Below are 22,776 nucleotides of genomic sequence, written 5' to 3' on the forward strand. Positions count from 1 at the left end.
ATAAGTGATAATAACTACCACTGACCTTCTTAGCGGTGTAACCTCCTCCAACTGCTGTTCCCAGCAGGATGTATCGGAGCCTCAGCAGCCGGGCTGCCAGGCGGGCCACCCAGAAGTTACGCTGCTGTTGGTGCCTGTGACCACCAGACCCCGGAGGAGGCTTCACAGGCCGCATGGGCAACCGGGACATGGAGGTAAAATATCGCGCTGCTGTGCGATGAGGAGTCCGGTGAGGGTTATTGTTTCCAGAGTAACGATGGTGAATGGCACGAGACAGAGGATGAAGTTTCTGCAGTGGGATCCGGAATTTCACCCCCATATAGTTTGAGACGAGGCTCCTACAAGCCACGCTGAAATAACAGAGGAATATGGCATTAAAAAAAAAAAAAAAAACAAGCGGCGTTTGTTTCCATTTTATGATTCTATAATTTTGGAACTTTTATTATGACCACCTACACCAACTGTAAAGACACCTTCTGATTTACCTTCTTGATAAACAACAGAAGAGGAATACTACTCACAACCACATTTACTATTAACAAGTTTTAATATTTGTGTACAAGTCTGCAGTGCAAAGAAAATCTAACAACTAAGCTGAAAATTGTTACAACAGTAAAAATTATGCAAGACACAGCAACATATAGGCCCATGATTGTTAAGTCAAATCTGCTGCAAGGTCAATCCATGTCATCATATTCTGAAACTGGAGTGAGGAAGATGAGGAAGTGTAAATGAGAACAGGATCTTGTTCAGTCAAAGCTCTCTCTAATAGCACTGGAATCCAAGCTGATTCAGGTAGCAAAGCAAAATAACGTTCAAGATACGAGACATGTTGGAAGTAATAAATTTGAGTCACTTGTAATTATAAACTGTTCTATGAAAGTGTTTTGGATCAGAGGTTCCACGTAGATACTAACCTTTTGTCAGAATAACACACCACTTTTAAAGCTGTATTGCGGTATTATTAGTGTCTAACAATTTTTTAAGTTATTTACAATATGAATGTTATCTTAAAAAGTCCACTGTATATCCATTAGGCACATTCATTCACAAATTATCACAAATATGTCTTCGTAAAGAAAAAGAAAAATCAATACGTGAAAATCTGCTACTGATTATTATTATGTGTTCATTCATGCTGTTGCACTGTCTTACTGTCAGAGGAGTTTGGTGTTGGCTGATTTATTCCTTACCAGCTGCCTTATGCTTTTTGTTAAAAACAAACGTATCTGATGCCTGGGTGTCCTAACAGAACGTCACAGTACTTATTTCTGTGAATTGCATAAAATCATTTAGACATCAATAGTTGGTTCTTATTTTTAGTTCAATTTTGCAGATTCTCTCAGTAAGAAATTTTCTACATTACATTATTATAGTTAAAGTGTAGTTATGGGTAGCTTCATAGTTGATTTGTTGATACTGTAGTCGTACAGCACATCTCAAATTCTTACAATTATGTTCTTTCAGATTAAATCATTTGGTCCAACTTGAAATCCTTGCAACTTAGCATACTGATTATAGAAAAAGAGAATTATTATAAAAATAGATCGGCTACAATTACAAGAAAAAACGATTAATCGGAGAAGCATTTGGTAAAAGATTCTGATGCCTAATATACACAATACATTATCATAAATCGTGCAACGCTAGCAACATATAATTACACAATATATAACACTTAGCTACAGTAAGCAAAAAAACTACTCATACTAGTGTATACTGGATAGGTCCATGAACAGGTCAATTTAGCATGAAGCAACAGTAGGTTATTAAAGTCAATATAAGCAGAAATACACTCCCCAACCACTCAGGTTAGCTGCTTACAGTCGGCTATCAGTTAAATAAACTCAGCACCAAGAGAACTAGATGGAAATTCGGTTTAAAGCGCATTTATTATAATACACAGCCGGTAAATCCGTGGGATTTCAGGCTTACATCTATTTAAACCAGGACATTAGTTACCAGTCTCAAAACAGAGCTAACTATAATGCCATCAGCTGTCAGAGGACCCCCTTCGCTTCATTTTACCGAAGCTAGCTTGTGCTACCGTTACCTTCAGTAAAACTGAACTCACCAGGCAGCTGAGCTCCCGACACGCAACATGGCGCTGCTAACAACAGGTGAATGTAACTCTCTGTCAGATTTTATCTTCCGTCACAGCTCAAAACATCTTTCCAATCAGGACACATTTGCCTGCCTCTAATGGCAACTCACAAGCCCGTTAGCTAGCAAGGACACAAGCAGTGTGATAGTTCCACTTCCGGTGAGTGGTACTACCTTCAAATGTGCACTGACACCGTAGTCTTATGGTTCCGGTGTATTAAGGTGTTTATCTGAGAAAAGCTATAACAAAATGAAGAACATAAGGGCCTCTGAAAAAAAGAATTCCGACTTTAATCCCGACCTCTCGAGGGAACGAAAAATCACTTCAATTCAATATATACCTCCAAAAAGAATTCTCCTCCTACACAACTCTCATCTTTGTCACTGAAGCCAGTTTCTCCAAGATGTCCACCTTCATTAAAGTAAAAATTCTGAAATGCTTAAAATACCTAAATCGTAGTGTGTAATGATTTTATACAGGTTTCACTTTTTGAATTAAATTACTGGAATAAAATTACTTTTATTGATATTACCTGGATGCCCCTGGCACAAAAGTCCCATAAAACCTACTAGTGCATTTTTGTGTGCACTCACATCTACTGAACTATGAAGTTAATTGGTTATTATTTAAAGTTTGTTAAAACTATATGGATTTTAATGTCAAAACTTCTGATGCAAGGACAACTTCTGTGCGAATCAAAGAAGCTCTGATTAAACTTGCAAGGGCTAAACACTTTTCTGAAACTGGACATTTAAATGTGAAAAACTGAGACCACAACTGGTAATGGTAATTTGAATAAACAGGTGCACTTCAGTTTGTTAAAGACAAGGTATATCGCAGGGAAGGCTAAGAACTAACAGAAGCACACATTTGTCATGAAAATGTGTTGGTAGTTACAAGTTCATTTCGTCACCTTGTTATAGGAAGTTGACACTTATTGCATAAAGTAACAGGGGAAGTCTAAACTGTTTTCCCAAGACCTCCGTTACAGAAACCAAATTACCCAACAGAATATTTGGTGACAAGTCTTGCTTATCAATAGCAAACTTGTATCTGAGAGAAATATTAATTGGTGACAAAAAAAATGTGGGGCTCTTCTGCTAAGACCACAATAGGTGTGATTGATCTGACTCTTGGCTGCCACTAACACAAGTTTAATACATTATATGGCTGAAATTTCTTCTATACTCATTTAATTAATCTGTGGTTTTTCAAGAATAAACCTAATCCTTCCCGTTTTGATTAGGATACAGAAAGATTGAAGGGTCCTCAACCAGTTATGCTGCTGTGGAGTTCGGTTTATGAAGGATGTGCAGATGTGTCTCAAATTAGAATATCATTGAAAAGTTCATTTTAGTAACTCAACTCACTGAGAGAAACACTTTAGATTATTAAACACCCATTTCAAGCTTTTATTTCTGCTTACCGATAATGAAAACATCTGCATATTCCCCTGACAGAAGGATGATGCTACCGACGCAGTTATTGATGTTTTCCTTAATTTATTTATTTTTTTCCAACTATTGGCTCATTGCAGCTTTGCTTACCCGTCATCAACAACGCTTTATCTGCCAATAACGTATAATCTTTTTTCCCCTCCCGGATATAAAACATTATTGGACCAGTTGTTGGGCAGGTTTTTTTTTTAAATTTCTCCCAACTGTCAGTTTCTTGAGGCTAATTGTAGCCTCAAGAAACTGTCAGTTTCTTGAGGCTAATTGTATTTAAAACAAGTCAAACTGACACCTGTGAACTAAAAATTTATATATACACATCGCCATACACAAAAAATATATATTTCTGTACAACTATCTCATAAATACATTACATTAAAAGTTGATGGAAAAACTTTGACCAAAAAAGAAGTTGCTTTAAGAACATTTATTGTGAAGAAAAACAAATCGACATAAAGCTACAACACGATCTTCAGAGGAAAAAATAAACAAAAAATAAACAATCAAAATAAATACAAATAAATTATAAAATAGAAAATTGTCAAAATATTATACATCTCTGCCAATAAAAAAATACATATATCCCAGGAGAGGAGGTGAGGAAGCTGAAAATAAAGAGCACAGAAAAGAAACCATGAGCTAAGCTGCAGGCAAACTGGTTAAAAAGATATAATTAATAGCATTTTTCTGGGTGAACCATTAAATCCAATTTATTTATTTCTAACATACAAGTTATTCATCCACACCTAGACCATATGTGAATGCCAAGAGAAAACATGTTTTAACATTATTTTAATATGAACCCTATAGTGAAGGTGCTCAGAAGTCTGCTGAAGGTTCGCTGAATCAAAAAGAAAAACTACACAGTACAAAAATGCAAAAGTAGCATTTACACATGTATTTCTTTTCTAAATAAATGGTGCAGATATGACACAGATGAGTGAATCATTTTGCTCCTAGCAGCATTATGATGCAACAAGATGATAAACAGCAACGGACATTTTATTTGCAAGCTACATTTCACATGGAAGCAGAGAAAATGTCAAGACACACCTTGGATGATTAAACTAGAAATGTGAAGCGGGCTGAATTCCCTTCTGGTTAGCTTTTTTCTTTTCAATAGTTAGTAAACTTCAAGATAAAGACAAAGGGAGAAACTAGACAAAAATCTGTTTGGACTTTTGGATCCTGCAGGAGCAAATTGTTCAGGTTTGATTTATTTAATCTAGACCTCGAAAACAGACATTGGCTGCAATTTGTTTATCCAAGTGTTCTCACCAGACTGACGTAAATGCCCAGGTTTGATGGCCAATTAGAGAACACAGTCAGTAAGGTTACATTGCACAAGTTAAAACACAAAACAGTCCAGAAAAAAAAAAAAAAAAAAAAAATCAGAGATTGACAACTGATTGTGACAGTACCAAAAAGTAGAAGATAAAGCAAAAAATAAAACACACCAGCCCTTTTATAATTCAAAATCCATATTTCTTTATAATTAAACCTTTAAACTCTTCTACAGACAAGATAAATGTACACCCCATATATACACAAACAAAACCTTGTATTATTTTAACCACTTAATGTCTACTTGATGTGCTCCATCAAATCTCATTTGACACACCTTACCACTGGCTAAAAATCTAACTTTTCTTCTCCCTCATTCACTCTTTTTTTATTTTTTTACTTAAGCAACCAGTAAACATATGAAGAAATGTCTTTGGAAATAAAAATCAGTAATTGTGGTTTTGCATTGCATTACATTTTGTTCTCAACTACATTCAGTCTTAGAAAAATAATGAATTTTCTAAATCATGGAGAACTCTTAGAAAGATGTAGTGGCCAATTTCTGGTCACAATAAATACTCTATATAGATTAAACAAAAGTATTGGGTATGAGTAATCTGCTTATTTGAACATGTCATTGTGGCAACACATCCATTTTTATTTTTAACCATTTCAAAACGCTCCAAATAAAATATAAATATGTATTCCAATCACAAAAATGTTCACATTTAAGCTCCTCTACTGCTGTTTTTTTTTTATTTTACATGTTGAATAAAGAGCACTGAACCCAACATATAGCCCTTAACTCTATGCATGGAGGATATGTGATGGACATGGATAGAGCAATTTTATCAGGCTTCATCATTCATAAATCATTTTTTTAGGGGAGAAGAAAAAAAAAAAAAAACAGGAGCAGCACACAGATGAGATGCACAATTCTTTACCCTATTGACTAATTTCAACTGTAATCAATCTTCCACAGGAAGAAACGTCGCTTAAAAAAGCCGTACTTCTGATTTCAGGAACGTATCCAAAGATGCAGGAAGCTTTAAGTCATCTAGTCTCATGCTTTTGGTTAACAGTTTACAATAACCAACCAGATGCATGCTGTTTCTGGGACTTTTGTATTATTATTTACGCCTCTAATATACAATGTAAGATGTTAAATGTTTCTTAATTCCTATAGTTATGCCACATGCTTGAAGCTAAATGCGTAGCATCGCAACCGTCAGGTGACCCGCTGGCAGCTGGCTTCATGCAGGTCTCTGTATGCTGAAGAGCGTTTTCACCGCCAAGCAAGCACCAGTTCAGTCTGCAAAGAGATCACTGTGTACTAAACTGATGGAGGAAATGTTGACCAGGCATGCTTTTCATAAAGGTTTAGTTAAAGAGTAAACTGTTATTCTGTCAGAAGCACACAAAGTCAACATTTTAATATTAAAAGTGTAAGAAATGACATAAAGATTACTGTCATCGCTGTCAGAGTTAACAAGGATTCGGCTGTTGGTTTAAAGATGCTTCCAAAATCTACAGAAAAGCTATAACAGTCTGTGCTAAATTTGACATTTCTTGATCAATTATTCAATATTGTGGACAGAAGGCGGCCGATATGGACATAGAATAGATGAAAACTCTTTTACTCCCATGTTTTCATTGCTCAGAGTTAAAATCCTACAACTAAACATCGACAATTACAGCGGACACTATGCCACAAGAACGAGCCAAAACACCCAAACAGTTTGAAACTGTTTTTAGAGAAATCTAAGAAAAATGCCACACAAAGTCAATCCTGTTACTTATCTTTGTCAAAGATAAAGTTGTTCAGTTTAGAGAGTAGGTCATTTTCTTAAAACAAAAAGCATTTTTTTTTTCATTCTTCAAGGGATTTGAATTAACTTTGTGCTCACACAAAAATTTGTAGGCATTTGAGAGCAAGTATACAGGTCATGAATCAGCTTCGTCAGCTCAAACTGTTTTCTTTCGTCAAACAAGTTGTTCCGTTTTAAAACCTTTCCAAATTTTTACGCTATGCCTTTCAAAGAGAAAAAAAAAAAAATCTATTTTTGCAAATAGCTAAACAGAGTACAGGCTTTGTGCTGGTCTAGAAGGAGATCATTCTGCACAAACAAATCACTTACTGTAATGTAATGGTACTTTTTGTTTACCTCATTCCAATAACTAGTCAACATGTCCCTTAGCTAATGCACAAATTAGTTAGTCAGTATGTATTTATGAATATACATGTATTTTAGGGCTGCATTGAGAAGTTAGCAGGTGATCATAATCAGCCAATTTTAGGCCAAATCGGCTCTCTTCGTCTGAAACTCAAATTAGAGCTTTTTTCAATTGGTATACACACTATACCTAAGAGCCAACAGGTGGCGCTCTAGCGCTTCAGAAGGGAAGTTCTAATAGTGAAAAGAACAAGCGTAAAAATTAAGGAAATTTGTATTTGGTTGATTATTTCTTTGTGGTAACACCATTTCTGAGCAATAAATCCTCCACTGTTAGAAAGCCTGTTTATTTGCCCATGAATGGTGACATATTTGAATAATTCATTTCTGATTTAACAATGTATTCCCTCACTACTGAGGGCCCGATAAGAACCAAATAAAGCCACAATCCCCACTTCCATTTCACAAGTTCTCTGTGGGCATAATTCTGCTGCGCTCCCTACAAATGACTTATAATATATTTAAATGAGTCACCATGCAATGAGAAATAAACGGGCATTTCGACAGTATAAGACATACTGGTAAGACGCACACTTGCACAAAAAGGAAATATTCAACCAAATAGAATAAATAGAACAATTTTATATCAAGTAAATATATTCATCCATTAACTTAATCTTTTTTAAAGTGCATTTCCTTTCTTCTACCCTCCAAACGTTTCAACTACAACCTTTTTATAAAATCAATATTTTTATTCAGAAAAGGGTGAATCTGAAAGCCTCGCTCCAAGGGCAACATGCCCTCAACCCTACGCTGCACAGCTTCACTCAAGAGTTTATTTGTACTTTTTAAATATTTTCACAGTATCTGTCCATCACGTATTGGCTATTAAGGTGTAAAATAAAACCTGACGTTTATAACAATCTTATGGAACATGTTTTATATTTGCGAGGGAATACACATTTTTGAAGTGACCTTTCACTTGGTTTTCCTCAGACAAACTGACAGGATGTTCAACCTACACCACAAGGTGTCACCGCACAACTTTCACTTTGATTGCAAGTCTTTGTTGAATGCTACTCTGCTTTTATAAACAGACGTAAGGAATGGCGTACAAGTAAAAGAGCAATGATGCTTTTGTTTTACAGAAATGTCAAATAATGAGACCTGAGAGCATCAATATGGAGTGTGACGGAGAAAGCAGGAGCAGTTTCAAAGATATGAAGGTACAGATATCGGTATTCGTGAGAACTGATGAAGTTCTTTTGCATGAAGAGTGAAGGCGATCGAGAGAATGACAATGTGCACTTCCCTTAGTACTCCTCATATGCAAGTTTCCTGTGAGAGAGCTGGGGACCCCATAGTGTTTGGGAGTGTGACGATGCTAGGAGTGACTTATGATGTCATAGACAGAGCCGTTTTCAGGGCGGGGCTTGGCCTCTGTGGTGGTGGTCGGCTTTGGGGGCCAGTCTGGGTCCAAACTCAGTTCCTGGGCAAGATGCATGTATCGAGCTTTGGGCATCGTCTTGCGTGGACACAACCTGAACAGACACTTGTATGCCTGCATGTCAACCGCTGCCTAAAAATCCCCAGGTTGTAAAAAAAAAAAAAAAAAAAAAAAAAAATTAAATAGATGCATTAAAGGAAAACAACAAAAAAAAAAGAAAAGGGCATTAATGCATGTTGAGTTGATCTAAAAATCTGTGGATCAGGTGTTTGTAACTTGCTACATTTATTGCATGCAAAACATCAAACTCAGGGATTCGGTTCTGTGATAAACAAGTAAAATCCATACATGCATGTTTTTCAAACCAAAATTTAGCATGAAGTTAACATTAAGGAACTGGTTGTCAACAGCTGAAAAGGGTGAGCAAACTCCTTAAAACAAGCTCATGGGGACTGAACAAAGATCTTTAAAGATGGCCACAAAGACACACTTTAAAGATAAAAACAAAGAGTCTTTTCACTTGCTCTGTAATGACAAATAAAGGGTCAGGCTTTTTTTGTTTGTTTGTTTGTTTGTTTTTAAATCGTGATATTCCTGAGGTCATACACTGACAGTGGTGACTGACATGCTTGACTGGAATCTAAGAGAAACTAGGGAAGGTGCAGTAAACAAGCTTTAGATCGTCAAACAGGAAGCTGGCAGCACAGCAGAAGGGAAAGGCAGTAACAAGCAAGAAAAGATACTCAAGTCTGGCAACAAATTAAGATATTATTTAAATATAAAACAGCCTCTCTCACTAAAAGTTTGGAAGTTAAATAAAAAAAGAAAAAAAAATGAATGCAACTATTTGAACAGAATTTAAATCCATGTTTGGCTAAAAACTTTTAAAATGTTGACATTGAACATGAATTTTTATGCAGTACAAAGTTTCCTCTGCAGCCACAGATACTATAAGATGTCAAATCACATCTGACCAATCGTATCCTTATTGGCCTTTTAGTTCAAACATTCCCCAAATGTTTCAGTTTTTGGTGTTACAATTTAAAAAAGTTCGTTATTCTGTCAACATTTTGTCTGTCAATTAAACTATTATCTATTGCAAATCATCGCAATCCTATTGTTTTATTTTACATAGGACTGTTACTATTTATTTTAGAAAATAAGGCTGTAATAAAAAGTAAACAAGTCTGCACCCAATAAGTTTTCTCTGCAATGTGTACATCTGCGAGGAACGTTTTAAAGGTGATATATATTACTGAGTCACATAAAGAGACGGAGCACCAATTCAGCCTTTATAGTGCATTGTGGTGCAATGCATGCCAGTGTTCAATTCACAGAAAAAAAAACAAAACAAAAAAAAACACTTTATAGAGCACAATGCTAGGAGTTTAAACTCCTGCATCATCTTAGTTTGCATAGAAGCTAGGAGAAATGGTGCAATATCGGCACTTTTTGACTGAACTTTTATAATATTACCAGGACAGACCATCCACAAGGGGGTAATAACATCAGGGTTGCTCTCATGCATGTCTCAGGTAGCAGTTACATCAGAAAGATGCGCTTTGTGACATTAGAGAAAGAAGAAGATGGGACAGAAAGAGGAAACACCACACACGAGCAACAAGAAAGGGCTTAGAGAAGAAGGTGTCAGATTTTCCCAACCTGTGGTGTCGGGGCGGCGGGGGTGGCCTGTTTGTCTCTGCTGAGTGCAAGCTTCCATAAGATGATGTCAAGGATGAAGGTCTAAGGAATAACAGCGCATTGGGCAGGGAAAGAATTAAAGAGAGGCAAATTTGACTCCCCACTGCTCCTGCTTTTATTTTGCCACAAAGGTCTTCAAGCTGATCTTGGCAACAAAGCTTTGAGAGATCATGTATTTGCAAAGATGAATTCTTTGCAAGACAGTAATTACATTTGGAATAAAAAAAATTGAGAAGGAAGAATTTAAAGAGATTCTTCAGTGTCAGAGAAACTGAAAACATCTGATTATGCAGAATCAGTTAAGCTTTATTAGTTAATTCGCTTCAAAGATCAGTAGAATTTGCACTCGTAGCTCAGAAACGGGGAAATCTGAGATGTTTGCTAAGCAGTGCGTGTTTGTGAGGGCAGCCGTCTAAAGGGAAGGTGAGAAACTGTGATGCTGCCCAGGACAGGTTAGCATAAACTACTCATCACTGACTAAACTTCATTCTACTTCTAAAAAGCCTCTGCCAATGATTGACACAATATTTACTCTAGACATATGTAAAAAATCATGAGGAAAAAAAATTGATGCTCTAAAAACAACCACATTTATCAAAAACAGTCAAAGGGACAATTTTCCATTTATAAAAAAAAAAATGTTCTCATCACGACAAAAGATTGATCCAGCTGTAAGGTTGCATAAGACAACGATGAGCACATTGCATGAAAAAATGAAAACTGAACATGGCAAAAACATCTATAACTGCAAGTGTTACCGTGTGTGTGTGTGCGCGCGTGTGTGTGTGTGTGTGTGTGTGTGTACACCTTACCTCCACCAAAACAGACACAGCAGCATTGACTGCGATTATCAATAAAAGCCTTAGCCTCCATTCAAAAGGGACACAGACAATCTGTAAAGAACAAAAATAATAAACTGATGAAAACATTTATGTGCAGAAAAGTTAACAGTTCAAATTACATAAGCAGCTACACACAAATATGACCGCACCCCTTGAAGAGAGTTTTAAAAAGACTTTACAATAAATATTTTATTGAAGTAGAAAATCCTCAACACTGAAAAAAGCACCTTTAATTTGATTACATTTATTTAATGGGGGGATAAATGCAGTGTGTATGAAGTATGAAGAGAAAATAAAACTTGGCTTGCTAAAGCAGTCTGTACCAGAACTGAGTACCTAATATTCATCTTCACTTACCTCTAGATATTCATCAATGCTTTTAACAGGATAAAACATGATGAACAGCAGGAAGAAATACAAACTCGCAGCAGACAGAACAAAAGGCCCTGTTGAAAAGACAGTCAGTCAGCCATTAGAATATCCAAATGCTAAATATTACAGCAAAGCAGGACTGAGAAGACCGGGCCTCACAGTTCTTGTAGCTCGGCTGCCTGAAAGGTTTGCCTTTGGAGAAAACGATGGCGACAATTAGATACTGGAAGGAGGAGACGTAAAAGAGACTGGTGTTCTCAAAGTTTTGGATGTTGTGATCATCCGTTTGGTTGAGTCCGGACGCGTTCAGGTGATCCGGGTGATTGCAGACGCTGGGAGTGGACAGAGATATATCAAACAGTGTCATTAGAAACTACGGACAGGAGCGACGTAGCATTGTTCCTGACGAGCCGCTCTACGCCGGACACTTACTTTGTAGCAGGCGTCCAACGCTCGAACCACGGCTGCTTTTGGACCCAAAGAAACGTAATGGTCTGGAAGCCCAAGCAGATGAGGATTTGGGTCAGCACAGAGAACAGCAGAGGCCCTGAGATTAGTCCTGATGGGGGACGACGTGACACCAGTTCTTTCCAAGCTGGGTTCAAACTCACTGAAGAGACAGGAGAAATTATTAAGTACAAAGTTTATGTTTTAAAGGAAAAGTCAAGCTTTTTATGCAATAATTTTTCAAAACTTACTGGTGAAAACAATTACGAGGATGATAGCAATGTCAATAAAGAGGAACTGGAAATCTCCAAGGTTACTTAATACCTAAGACACAAAACGAACACGGATTGGTAAATATTCGGACTTTCTCCTGCTTTTCACTGTGGTCTTATAAACGAGGCAGCCACGCTGCTTACTGAGTAGAGGAGAGTGACGCTGATGTACTGGATGATGCTGTAGAGAGCCATAAACTTGAACACACAGAAGGAGGTGATAAGAGCAGCACGTCCCTCCCTGTAAAGACAAACAAACAATGTCCATCCATCCAATATATGAGAGAGAAAAAAAATGCTTCACTTCCTACAGAGCAGGATTTAATGATATCACCGAATTAAGAGAAAATTCTTCAATTGAGGAATAAAGAAACATCAACAGATTGTATTGTGGGCTTTAAATGTAATTACTATATACGTGTTGCTAAAATACTGCAAAGTAGTATTTTTGGTTTTGTTCAGTTTTGGGGTGGTGAACGAAAGCAACCCAAAGCATGATGATACCATCACCATGTGAAGTTTTTTATTTTTTTTTATTTTTTGCCACATATTTCATTTTACAAACTTTGCTCTCATTTAGAAAATGCTAAACCTGCATGTTATTATATCTACTGTTAAAAACATTAGTTGTATTTTTATTTTATTTTTTTATAATATTAGATAAAGATAAATAAAAAGTCATTGTAGAAGCTCCTAAGAGCCACTTGTGAATCTGGAGCTGCAGGTTGCAGCCCTCTGCTTTACACAATGATTTTCCTCTTTCCAACCTCTTGTGAAAACTACACTAGTGGTGTGCAGGACTTAATGTTTAGCACTAGATCCCTGCAGCTCCATTTAATATTTATATGCCTTCTGAATGCAGCTACTCTGGTACTTTTTACTCTGATACCTCAGTCTGAGGTATCAGAGTAAAAAGTACACCCTACTTTTTTCTTTTAATCAGCAAAATCATTCATTCCTCTTCTTTCAGTTATGCAGTACTAGGAAACTTGTGCAATAAGATATATTAAAGATTGTAGTTAGAATGTGCATGCTGAGAAATGACTTCCAGGAGACACTGTGAAAGGGAACAAGCAGAAACCTGATGAGGCTCGGGACGCAGGAGATGTTGGGGGTCCTGGAGGTGAAGGGGGAAGCAACTGAGGCCTCCAGTTCTGACAGAGAGATCCCACTATGTGCCCTCTTCAGCGCCTTTTGATGAAGAGGAAAAACTGCTTAAACGTGTTGAATTACAGGTAGAGCTATACCAAGTTGCTCCTGTTATAAATAGAACTGTCAGTCAGTCTTACGTACCCCACAGTCATTTGCACCATCTCCACACATTCCCACAAAGTAGCTGGCAGCAAATGATAAGAGTCACTGGTTAGGATCAAAAAGCTGATGTGAAAGAGCCAAAAGCCATGATTTTATCTAAAGAAATTTGCTCATTTGATCCAGACTCTTGGCACTTGTGTTGTCATAATTCAGTGTAAAATCATTAAGACTCACTCTACTCCCTGTAGTGTCTCGACAAGCTGGGTTTTCTGGTCCGGCGCCATTCTGGCAAACACTGTCCCGTGCAGCACAAGCTGCAAACAATAACACGAGGCTCAACGTTCATGAAACGTTGGGATCGGTTTCAACATTCCTGCGTCTGTTTCAATAAGTACACACAGGATTTCCAGTTCAGTAGAAGATTTGTTGTACCTTCTGAAGCATGTCTGGGAAATGCTCGGCGATTATAGCGAATGATTTTCCATTCATGGCAAAGTGGTAGAGTGGTTGTGTTTTGGGCTCCTCAGCATGACCTTCGTCCTCCAGGCTGATGTTAATTTCCTGTTGAAAGTCACCAAATGTGGATTAGTTACAACAGATGCATTTTAGAGATACTAGAAAAAAAAAAAAGCTACGTGTAACCCTCCACTTCCTAAAATTTTAGTTTTGGGAAATAAGCGGCATAATGTTACCACATGCATTAAAAGTAGCTCTAATTAAAAATTTCCCCTCAATTAATTTTGTTTCAATAACAACTGCACACAACTAAAAGACCATTTTTACAGAGCTTTAATTCGAGAGGTTGAACCTTAGTCTTGGTCTCAGCCAGTGGAGAGTCTATCTTTTCTTTACCTCGAGTCGTGTGGTTCTGCTGGGTCTGTCGGCGTATCTCCATGTGATTTTGGCGGCTTGTCCATCATGAGGAGGAAGGGCATCGGCAATGATGACCGTGTCCTCAGGAGGGATCATCCCACAGTCACGGGCCACAGAGACTGCCGTCAACATGTTGTCGCCTGGAAAGTGGAAAGAAAAAAAAAAAAAAAAATCATTCTCAAAGCTCAAGATGTGTTTTTCATACTATCAAGCAGATATTAAGGAAAATCCAAAGACTTTAGCTAGTTTTCTAAAGGTGTTTTTTTCTGCTCTCACCAGTAACCATGATGGTTCGAATGTTTGCTCGATGGAGGTCTTGCAGCACTCCTGGAGTTTCAGCCTTGAGTTTGTTCTGCATGATGATGAGTCCCAGAAACTCCAAGTTTGCCTCAATGTAATCCCTGGTAGCAAAACAACAACATTACACAACAAAATATCTAAAGAAATACAAAATAAACTTTGTTGCATCAAAAACTTTAACTTTTTGATGCGTTTAGCATCTTATCTTAAATCCTTCACAAGTTGCATAATGTTTTTAACTACCTGTTGACGTTTTGGACTTTGTGCCAGTTGAGTTTTGATCCGAGTCGCCGATGAGCCAGAGCGATCACTCTGAATCCCTGCTTAGTGTAACCCTCCAAAACCTCGGCAAAGTTTTCCGGAACTGGGAAAAATGTTTGTTTAGACAGTGAATTGAGAGGAAATGTGTCTCGTTCCACAGCACTATTTTATTGCAACGTTGCAAACATTATAACATTTACAAACGTTGTATGAAAAACAAATATACAGAGTTATCAAAATCATTTTGTGGGAACTATGTTATTTTCACAGCATTTGATTCGCCTCCTTTGGCAGGGACTCATGTCGGTCACCTCACCCGTTTCTCTCTTGCAGAGACTGGCCACCACCTCCGGTGCTCCCTTCATGTAGACGTCCATGCATTTCTCCCCCAGAGTACGAGACACAACGCTCATCCTCTGAAGCGCCGAGGAAAAAGGAAACTGCCGCACGATACCGATCTCGTATAATGACTGCAGACAAGCAGATACACATATAGAAAAGTATCTGATTTATTTAGTAATTATGAGTAGAGGACGTTTACAGTTTTATGTATGAGAATTTAAGGTATTAATGGTTAATTATTGTTTTTAGGCCAGGTGTTTAAAAAAAACAAACTACAAAACCTGAGCAAGAGAAAAGCCTCAAATTTCAATTATTTAAATAAACATGAAGCATCACTTTAATCCAGAGGAAGATTATTATATATATATATATAATGATCAAACATGTCAAAATACTTACTGAAAGCTCAGCGAGTTCCTATAAAAACAAAAATCAAGACAAAATAAATTTCAAAGTCAGAAAGTTTGACTGTTATTTTTTATGGATAACTACAAATTGGGACATATTTTCTGAGATCGTCTCTATTCAGTAAGTTATTGATGCATAACCGAATCTGCTCAGCTGTTGAAGTGTTTAGTTTCTGCACGTACCATGTCCTGCTCGGCCGATTCATCGGGCTGGGAGGGCAGCAGCTGCTGTGGTGGTCGGACGACGGTGGGCATGATGCGGTTATGGAGAGCAGTTTCCTCCTCAGTGGCTTCCTCCAGGATCTGGAGAAGATGAAGTTAAAGAAAGATAAATATTTGTACAAAAATGTTGTGTTCATTTTCACATTCCAAACATAAGGCTAATTAATTTTCAGCAATAAAGTTGTTTTCATATGGACCATTAAGGTTCCAATAATCATCATGCCTGGGCTGTGCCAAACAAAGCATCAACATTAAACATTACGGTGAGATGGTGTCAAATAATAATAATAAAAATAATAATAATAAAAAGGATGCCACCTGGAATTAACTAGGCAAACACATATAAACCTATTATTGGCTAATTACTGCATGGGTGATTATCTTCCAGACAACATCAGGCAGTGTAAAAATCCCCCGTGAAAAGATTGTTACCCACCATACGGAGGTATCTGGCCATTCAGCATTCAAAGAGGTTTGTTTTATGTTTTAATTTACACATAAACATAACCTCATCTAATCAAGTGAAATTGAAGTTGTAGTTCTCGCTGAATCTCACACTGCAAGCTTTCAAATGGAGGAGGATTCTGGATCAACACGGTGTTACTGGATATATTCAGAGCAACTCACCCAGCCTGTAGCCTCAAACATTTTGAGGTCCAGTGGATCTCCAGACAGCTGGCCTTCTATTTTGGTTAGCGAGTGGCAGGTGGCCATGCAGGCCACAAACTGGGACTTGACAAGATTCTCCTTGTGGGCACTTTCCTCTGATAGGTGAAAACTGATCAAGGAAGAAAACGTGGTTATGGGAGAGGAAAGGCAACAACACTCCTATTAACTCTGATTGTGATTTTCACTTCTGATTTAAAGCCCAGAAACGCCCTCTCCTCAGCAAATATCAGAATGTGCCTGGACTTTTACAACTTTTTTCAAACTAATCACAGAGCAAATGCAGTTTGGACTCAGGTCTCTGATGTTTCCATATTTCATAAATCAAACCAACATACCAGCCTCCTTCAACTCTCTGAACTCCCCACATGTCCAATCCATCTTCTGTTAAAGTTCCCGTCTTAAAGAAGAAAAATGTTAAAAAATATATATATATTCCAGTCTAGCAACCGTTCATGCTGTCATATTTTTGTTTTTCAGCATTGTCTAAGAAGACTTACTTTATCAAAGCAGACCAGATTAATCTGTCCACAGATGTTGATCCTCTGTGGGCTGATACAGAAAATGCCAATCTTTTTAAGACGCCGCTGGGCGTACACAATCCCAGCTGTCATGGCTGCTGGCAGCGCTGGTGGCACCGTGATGGTTATGATGTCCAGAGACTCGATGATGATGGTTTTTACTTCCACCTGGAATAGAAGAAAATGCAAAAGATTTAAGGTTTTTCCCATTGGAATAATTTCTTATGTGCTCAGATCCTAGTTTGAAGCATCTTTTTCACTAGTAAAATCCTGGTAACATGTCCCAAAATGAACTGCAAAAAGCAGTGAATGCTCATAAGGAATTGTTTGACAAACAAGAAAACAGCTTGCTCTGCTGGTCTCCCTGTGCATTACCCTGTTCATGACACTGAGGACGATGGAGTAAATGAAGCCGATTCCAGCCACGGCCACCAGACACAGCAGAAAGAGGTAGGCGTCACGATACAGCTTGAAGTCGGTGGGTTTGGGATAAAGGATGGAGCGCACCAGTTGGCCTTTGGCTGTGCTGAAACCTGCAAGAAAAGCAATATATCTGTTATTATTTTTAATATTTTTTTTTAGCAGATTTTGTCCACATTTGCTTAAGAGAAAATGAACTGATGCCACTATCATTTAAAAAGTCTATGGTGACTCATAGATTTAGAAGAATCGGATAATATTTTGGAGACCAGAATTAAAAAGGTTTTCTTTAATGTTGAGCAATATTGTGCACCACTTGTGCTGCAAGCTAACATTTAAATTGTTTTTAGGAATAAAAATAAGTCAGTAGAAGTACATCTGAATGAATAGAATATCAGTATTAAGTTAATTTCTAAATAATTTACATTGTTTACTCTGTATTACACAGTAACAGCAAAAACATCCAGAAAACAATCTAGTTTTTGCATCCGGGCCCCCCTGCTGACCTGTGCGGACCACCACGGCTTTGACCAGTTCTCCTGTGTAGAAGCGGGTTTGGATGACGTTGGTGCCGCAGAACAGTGTGTGTCTCTTATGCTCCTCGGTGTTGTAGGCACAGTCCTCCCCCTCCCGCTCTCCTGGTAGTGGGTTGGGGAGGTTGGTCTTTGTCACAGGAACACTCTCACCTGATGAAGGGAATCCTGTTATTGCGCTGCACGGAACAACGCACCTTGCCGTTAGACACGACGAGTTTACCTGTGAGCATGCTTTCATTGACGATGCAGGTGCCACTGATCAGCACCGCGTCACACGGCATGATGGTCCCGTTGCTTGGAATGACCACCACATCACCAGGTACCAGATCAATTGACAATGTCTCTTCAACATCTGTTGAAGTTTGAAACATGAACAAAAAGTGAGCATGAGGATAAACAGAGGCGGTTGATCTGAAAGAGGAGGGCAAATTTGCTGATCATCCAAAGAAATACTTTATATACATTAAAGCTAAAATTTATTTAAATAAAGGCATTTTAATTTCCAATACATGGGGTTTGAATAAGTCTATTTAGGAGGGCAATAAATAGATAAAAGTGTACGAAACTCATAAAAAGACAATATAACTTAGATTTTAGCATACCATTATTGGCTCGGCAAACAGACACACGGACAATACTGTGAGCTGCAACCATATCATGAAGCATGACGTATTGCTGGAGAAAGGAGAGATTAACAGGAATGAAAACAATTAATTGGCTGCTTCTTTGTTTTTAAATAATGAGCAACAGGACTTAATACTGTTCATTTATATCATACTGGAGTTGTTTGTTGTACTCATAGGAAACGTATTAACTTAACGGGCCTCTGCTTTTATTTAAGGCATGCTATAAATGTCTAATTTGGGCTTTTAAAATGTAAAAAACAAAAAAAACAAAAAAAATTGGACATTTAAATAAGAGAGAAGAAAATTTCTGACTAATTTTATAGAAACTAGAAGTCTAATGTATAAAGATAAATTAAATAATTCTGACTTTTGGCAGAGATACAAGAAATATAGGTGGATACAAAACTACTAATTCATCTAAACCTGTCATTACGCGTTACTGTTATGTAGATTCTAAGAAAAAAACTTTAGTAATAATCAGTGCTACAGAATATGAAAATAAACGGGGCAAAATTCAAGATTACTTTCAATCGTACGCCATTCAGTTAATAGACGTTTTAAACTTTAAGCATTAGTGTCTCGTGTGTGACTTCATAGTTGTATATTTACACACCAATTTGTAGAAGCATCTGAACTGTATTTAGACATGTTAATTAGTAAGTCTCACCTTTTTGATGGTGTACAGAGAGGTAGCTATGGATATAACTGACATGACAACAATGGCCACAGCATAGTAGTAATACTCATCGGTACTCCACAGGATTACGCTGAAGAGCTGGAAGATGTAAAAAGGGTTGAGGACCTGCAGGAGGAGATGGAGAGGAAGAGTTGGACCAAATGGGAAAAAAAGTTATTCTGAAAACAAAGACATTCTGCATGAAAAAGGCAAAAAAAAAAAATATGCTTAATGGAATAAGAAAATAACTGCGGCATCTACCATCACCTGACATGCAAGTTAAGTTACTCAAGAGTAATCCATCATTCGATCCTTATTTAATCAATTGATAACATGTTTATTAAAATAAACTGAGAAGAATGGAAGATATAGACATAAGGTCTATATCTTCCATATATATATAACTTGTTTCTTGAGGTGGTCTTAAAGTAATAAAGAGGGACAACAAAGAGAAAAGGTCCAGACTCTGAAGAGGATCACATATTCAGGATTTCAGGACTAAACTCTGACACTGGCAAAAACTGGTTTACCAATGTGTCGACTCTGCCAGTTGAGTTTTACACACAGTGAGAATAAATGGGAATTCAGACTAACTTAAAAAAACACTCTGATTATGTTGACTGAAACTGGTTTTTACCTCTTTGATAAGCAGCTTGAAAACAGAAGGCACTTTCACTGCGATTTCATTCACTCCGAAGAACAGTCTCCTAACAAAAGGAGAGAGAAACAATGCGTTCAGCCACACCTACGAGTTTAAAGCAACACACACAAAACGCAGCAGAGTGATGCAAACAATAGAGCAGCTTTCATTGGGGTTTGCTACATAAAGTAAAATATATCACAATATTTTCACTAGTTTGGGAATCTATGAATACCAGCGTTTACTTTTGTGAGCTCAGAGCCCTCAAATTAACTAATTCTCCAAAAATATTCTGTCTCCCTTTGAACAAAAGACTTCTCCAGGCTAAATACTTCAACTGAAGTTCAAGTCCTTCAATTTAATTTCAAAATATATAAAAAATAAAGTGCATTATGGACGTACGGGAGACGTTTACTGAGTGGGAATGGTTTAAAAATAGCATAAGAATGAAACTGAAGCTGGAAGGAACGAAGGAATGGAGGTAGGACATGAGGAAGAATAAAGTGAATGATTTCAAGGAAAGAATGACAAGAAAGGGAGGAAACAGAGAGAGAGAGAGAGAGAGAGAGAGAGAGACAGGATGCAAGGAATGACAAAAAAAGAGAAAGAAGGTAAAGACAAGAGCACAAGGAAGAAATGAAAGATGCAAAGAAAGAAGGGCACAAAATAGAATAAAGGAAAGATATAAAGAAGGAAAGGAGGAGAAAAAGAGGCAAAGAATCCTGCTATGATTTCATCTGATGTACCTGTACTCCTGCTGGTTCCTGGTCAGGCCTGCACTGTGCTCTGAGTGGATGGTAGAGCAACTGACTTCAAGATCCTCCAGGCCGCTGTGTGCCACCCACAAAAAAAATAAATAAATAAATAAAAAACGGAGACAAAGTTGACACTTTACACATAGGAGAACAGATGATACAAGTTTAACGTTTCAAATGCCTGCTAACAAAGCATTTGATCAATTTTCAGTTGTGATTATCACAAAATGGATTCCAGCTTATTTAATACGGTTGAGGTAGATTGTAAAAAAAAAAATGTCTTACGTTAAAACTTTAAAGTTCTGCATCTCATCATTCCAGTAATACTTTGTGCTGTGGAAAGTGAAATAGCGAATCTAAGAGGGAAAAGGGAACAAAGGAAAAAATAAATAAAGATGAGTTATTAGTAGCCACACACCTAAAGTGGGGGAAAAAAACTTGCAAATTAATTACTTCCTTATTCTGAGCTCACAATTAAATGTCATGTATTGAACAGAAAAACAACCGAGTGGATGATGGATAATTTAGGGCTAAATATGAACTCAAGTTAATGTTTAACAGCTGTGATATGAAATGTGCATCATAAAACAAATATCCACATAATTAAAATATCATAAAACATCCCGGATAGACACTGGAAACCAAACACCAATGTGCGGTCAACATCACTGGCGCCTGACTGTGGTGTAAAGTGGAAGAGCAAAGTCGAACAGGAGAGAATCACTCCACCCATTAAAAAGGTTCATCAAAAGTTATCTGATTGGAGTATTGCTATTGTTTGTGCAACATTAATGCGCTTGCATCCAGGATCTTGTATCTTGCACCGCCAACCTAATCTAACCTAATATTTCTGGATGCAATAGTGGCTTTTAATGCCAAAAATTCAGTGCCTGATCACCCGTCTATTTCCACAGAGCTCTTCCTGGAAGATGCAGTTTCCAGCCGAGCTCCTTCCCCACTCAGCTCCACTAGACTAGCGGCAGCAGCAGTTAAACACCTGGTGGAACTGCGCGTCTGATCGGCTTAAATAACTACTTCTCAGTTCAGATTTGGTTGTAAATGGCATAATGGAGGAATGTTGTTGCAAAGACTTCCTGAAGGTGGAGTGTCAGAAAGAGCAGGACCTTCTTAGAGAGGGAGAATTTCAAGGCGTAAAACTGGAAAGTCAAATTTCTTTTAAGCTATGTTTGCTATATACAAAACTGAGGGTAACAGTTATTTGATTGTGCTATAAAATGTTATTGTGTGCCTGGAAGGTACAGAGTAGCACCCCTTTAAATAACAGGTGAAATATAAATCTATTACAGGTATAGAACGACTGGATACATGGCATCCTAAGTCGACATTTATTGTAAATTCCTGTACAATATGCATATTGCAAACATCAGGATGCTTTGACGAAGCATCTTCTCACTGTCATATTGAACCCCTCTAAGCAATATTGCAGACCAGCACACATCTTTTCATGGCTGTGGCCTCTTTCAGCAGGATTATGCACCCTGTCACAAAACAGGAATCGTTCAGGAATGGTTACAGCAACAAGTTTGAGCTAATGACTTGGCCTCCAAATTCCACGCATGGTCGGCCGCTCCTCGCCTATTGGGTCTGCTGCTAACGTCTTGGTGCCAGATACCACAGCAAACCCTCAGGGTGAAAAAAAAAACTGTGGGAGAAGTGAGGGGCTCCCTTGCTCTATGTGCCACATGAGCTTCAAGTTCAGCTGGTCTTGTTATCCTGTTGCGATGAGAGATTTAGCTACCTGTGTGGGCTGGTAGTAAGAAAATCTTCTAATGAGCTCCTGAGCAGGGCTGCCATCGGAGGGGTGAGGTGTGTGTCCGTTGGCCAGAGGTGAAGGGGAGGGGCTAGAGAAGGGGCAGGAAGGGGGGGGGGGGGAGGAGGGAGGGGAGGTGGTCTGGGTCTCCAGGCTGTGGAAGGGGTTGCTCCCCGGAGCAAGCATCACTCGTACCCTGGCCAGGAACCAGCGCCGGAACTCGTCCTGGTCAACAGCAGCAAGGAGAACCAGCAGTAAGTAAATGCACCAACACAACATCACACACACACACACACACCGGAAAATAAAACTGATCGAACAGCAATAGGACTGAAAACACACAATTTCCTTTGCATTCATGCGTCTGTGATTGTGTAATAACCAGTTGGTCTCAATGAATCCTCTCCTC

At 38.0% G+C, this 22,776-nt stretch overlaps 2 protein-coding genes across 8 annotated transcripts in view; both read right to left on the reverse strand.

Annotated features, from left to right (window-relative positions):
* opa1 (OPA1 mitochondrial dynamin like GTPase) overlaps nucleotides 1-2,281 on the reverse strand; it is a 31,183-nt gene extending 28,902 nt beyond the window's left edge. For 3 of the 5 annotated variants that reach the window (XM_016665548.1, XM_016665556.1, XM_007541992.2), the window contains exons 1-2: nucleotides 2,075-2,280; nucleotides 26-350 (exon numbers count right to left, since the gene is read on the reverse strand). In XM_016665548.1, the coding sequence (XP_016521034.1) occupies nucleotides 26-350; nucleotides 2,075-2,103 (354 nt within the window). In that variant the 5' untranslated portion in view covers nucleotides 2,104-2,280. Of the gene's footprint in view, nucleotides 1-25; nucleotides 351-2,074 lie in introns of all 5 variants that reach the window. The other 2 variants (XM_007541985.2, XM_016665560.1) reach the window with 2 other exon arrangements.
* Nucleotides 2,282-3,973: 1,692 nt separating this feature from the next.
* Nucleotides 3,974-22,776, reverse strand: part of atp13a3 (ATPase 13A3) — a 32,948-nt gene continuing 14,145 nt past the window's right edge. Inside the window, exons 5-34 of one of the 3 annotated variants that reach the window (XM_007542029.2) lie at nucleotides 22,356-22,592; nucleotides 20,882-20,952; nucleotides 20,588-20,671; nucleotides 19,839-19,908; nucleotides 19,193-19,327; nucleotides 18,502-18,574; nucleotides 18,120-18,251; nucleotides 17,870-18,049; nucleotides 17,319-17,476; nucleotides 16,923-17,111; nucleotides 16,761-16,822; nucleotides 16,384-16,534; nucleotides 15,718-15,837; nucleotides 15,527-15,544; nucleotides 15,102-15,255; nucleotides 14,768-14,888; nucleotides 14,501-14,625; nucleotides 14,204-14,364; nucleotides 13,784-13,912; nucleotides 13,586-13,665; nucleotides 13,391-13,433; nucleotides 13,179-13,288; nucleotides 12,242-12,338; nucleotides 12,077-12,149; nucleotides 11,811-11,988; nucleotides 11,538-11,710; nucleotides 11,364-11,452; nucleotides 10,977-11,057; nucleotides 10,126-10,206; nucleotides 3,974-8,595 (exon numbers count right to left, since the gene is read on the reverse strand). In XM_007542029.2, the coding sequence (XP_007542091.1) occupies nucleotides 8,401-8,595; nucleotides 10,126-10,206; nucleotides 10,977-11,057; nucleotides 11,364-11,452; nucleotides 11,538-11,710; nucleotides 11,811-11,988; nucleotides 12,077-12,149; nucleotides 12,242-12,338; nucleotides 13,179-13,288; nucleotides 13,391-13,433; nucleotides 13,586-13,665; nucleotides 13,784-13,912; nucleotides 14,204-14,364; nucleotides 14,501-14,625; nucleotides 14,768-14,888; nucleotides 15,102-15,255; nucleotides 15,527-15,544; nucleotides 15,718-15,837; nucleotides 16,384-16,534; nucleotides 16,761-16,822; nucleotides 16,923-17,111; nucleotides 17,319-17,476; nucleotides 17,870-18,049; nucleotides 18,120-18,251; nucleotides 18,502-18,574; nucleotides 19,193-19,327; nucleotides 19,839-19,908; nucleotides 20,588-20,671; nucleotides 20,882-20,952; nucleotides 22,356-22,592 (3,570 nt within the window). In that variant the 3' untranslated portion in view covers nucleotides 3,974-8,400. The other 2 variants (XM_016665577.1, XM_007542037.2) reach the window with 2 other exon arrangements.

Source organism: Poecilia formosa, unplaced genomic scaffold (assembly GCF_000485575.1).
Source record: "Poecilia formosa unplaced genomic scaffold, Poecilia_formosa-5.1.2 Scaffold10, whole genome shotgun sequence".
In the NCBI taxonomy this organism is placed as follows: Eukaryota; Metazoa; Chordata; class Actinopteri; order Cyprinodontiformes; family Poeciliidae; genus Poecilia; species Poecilia formosa.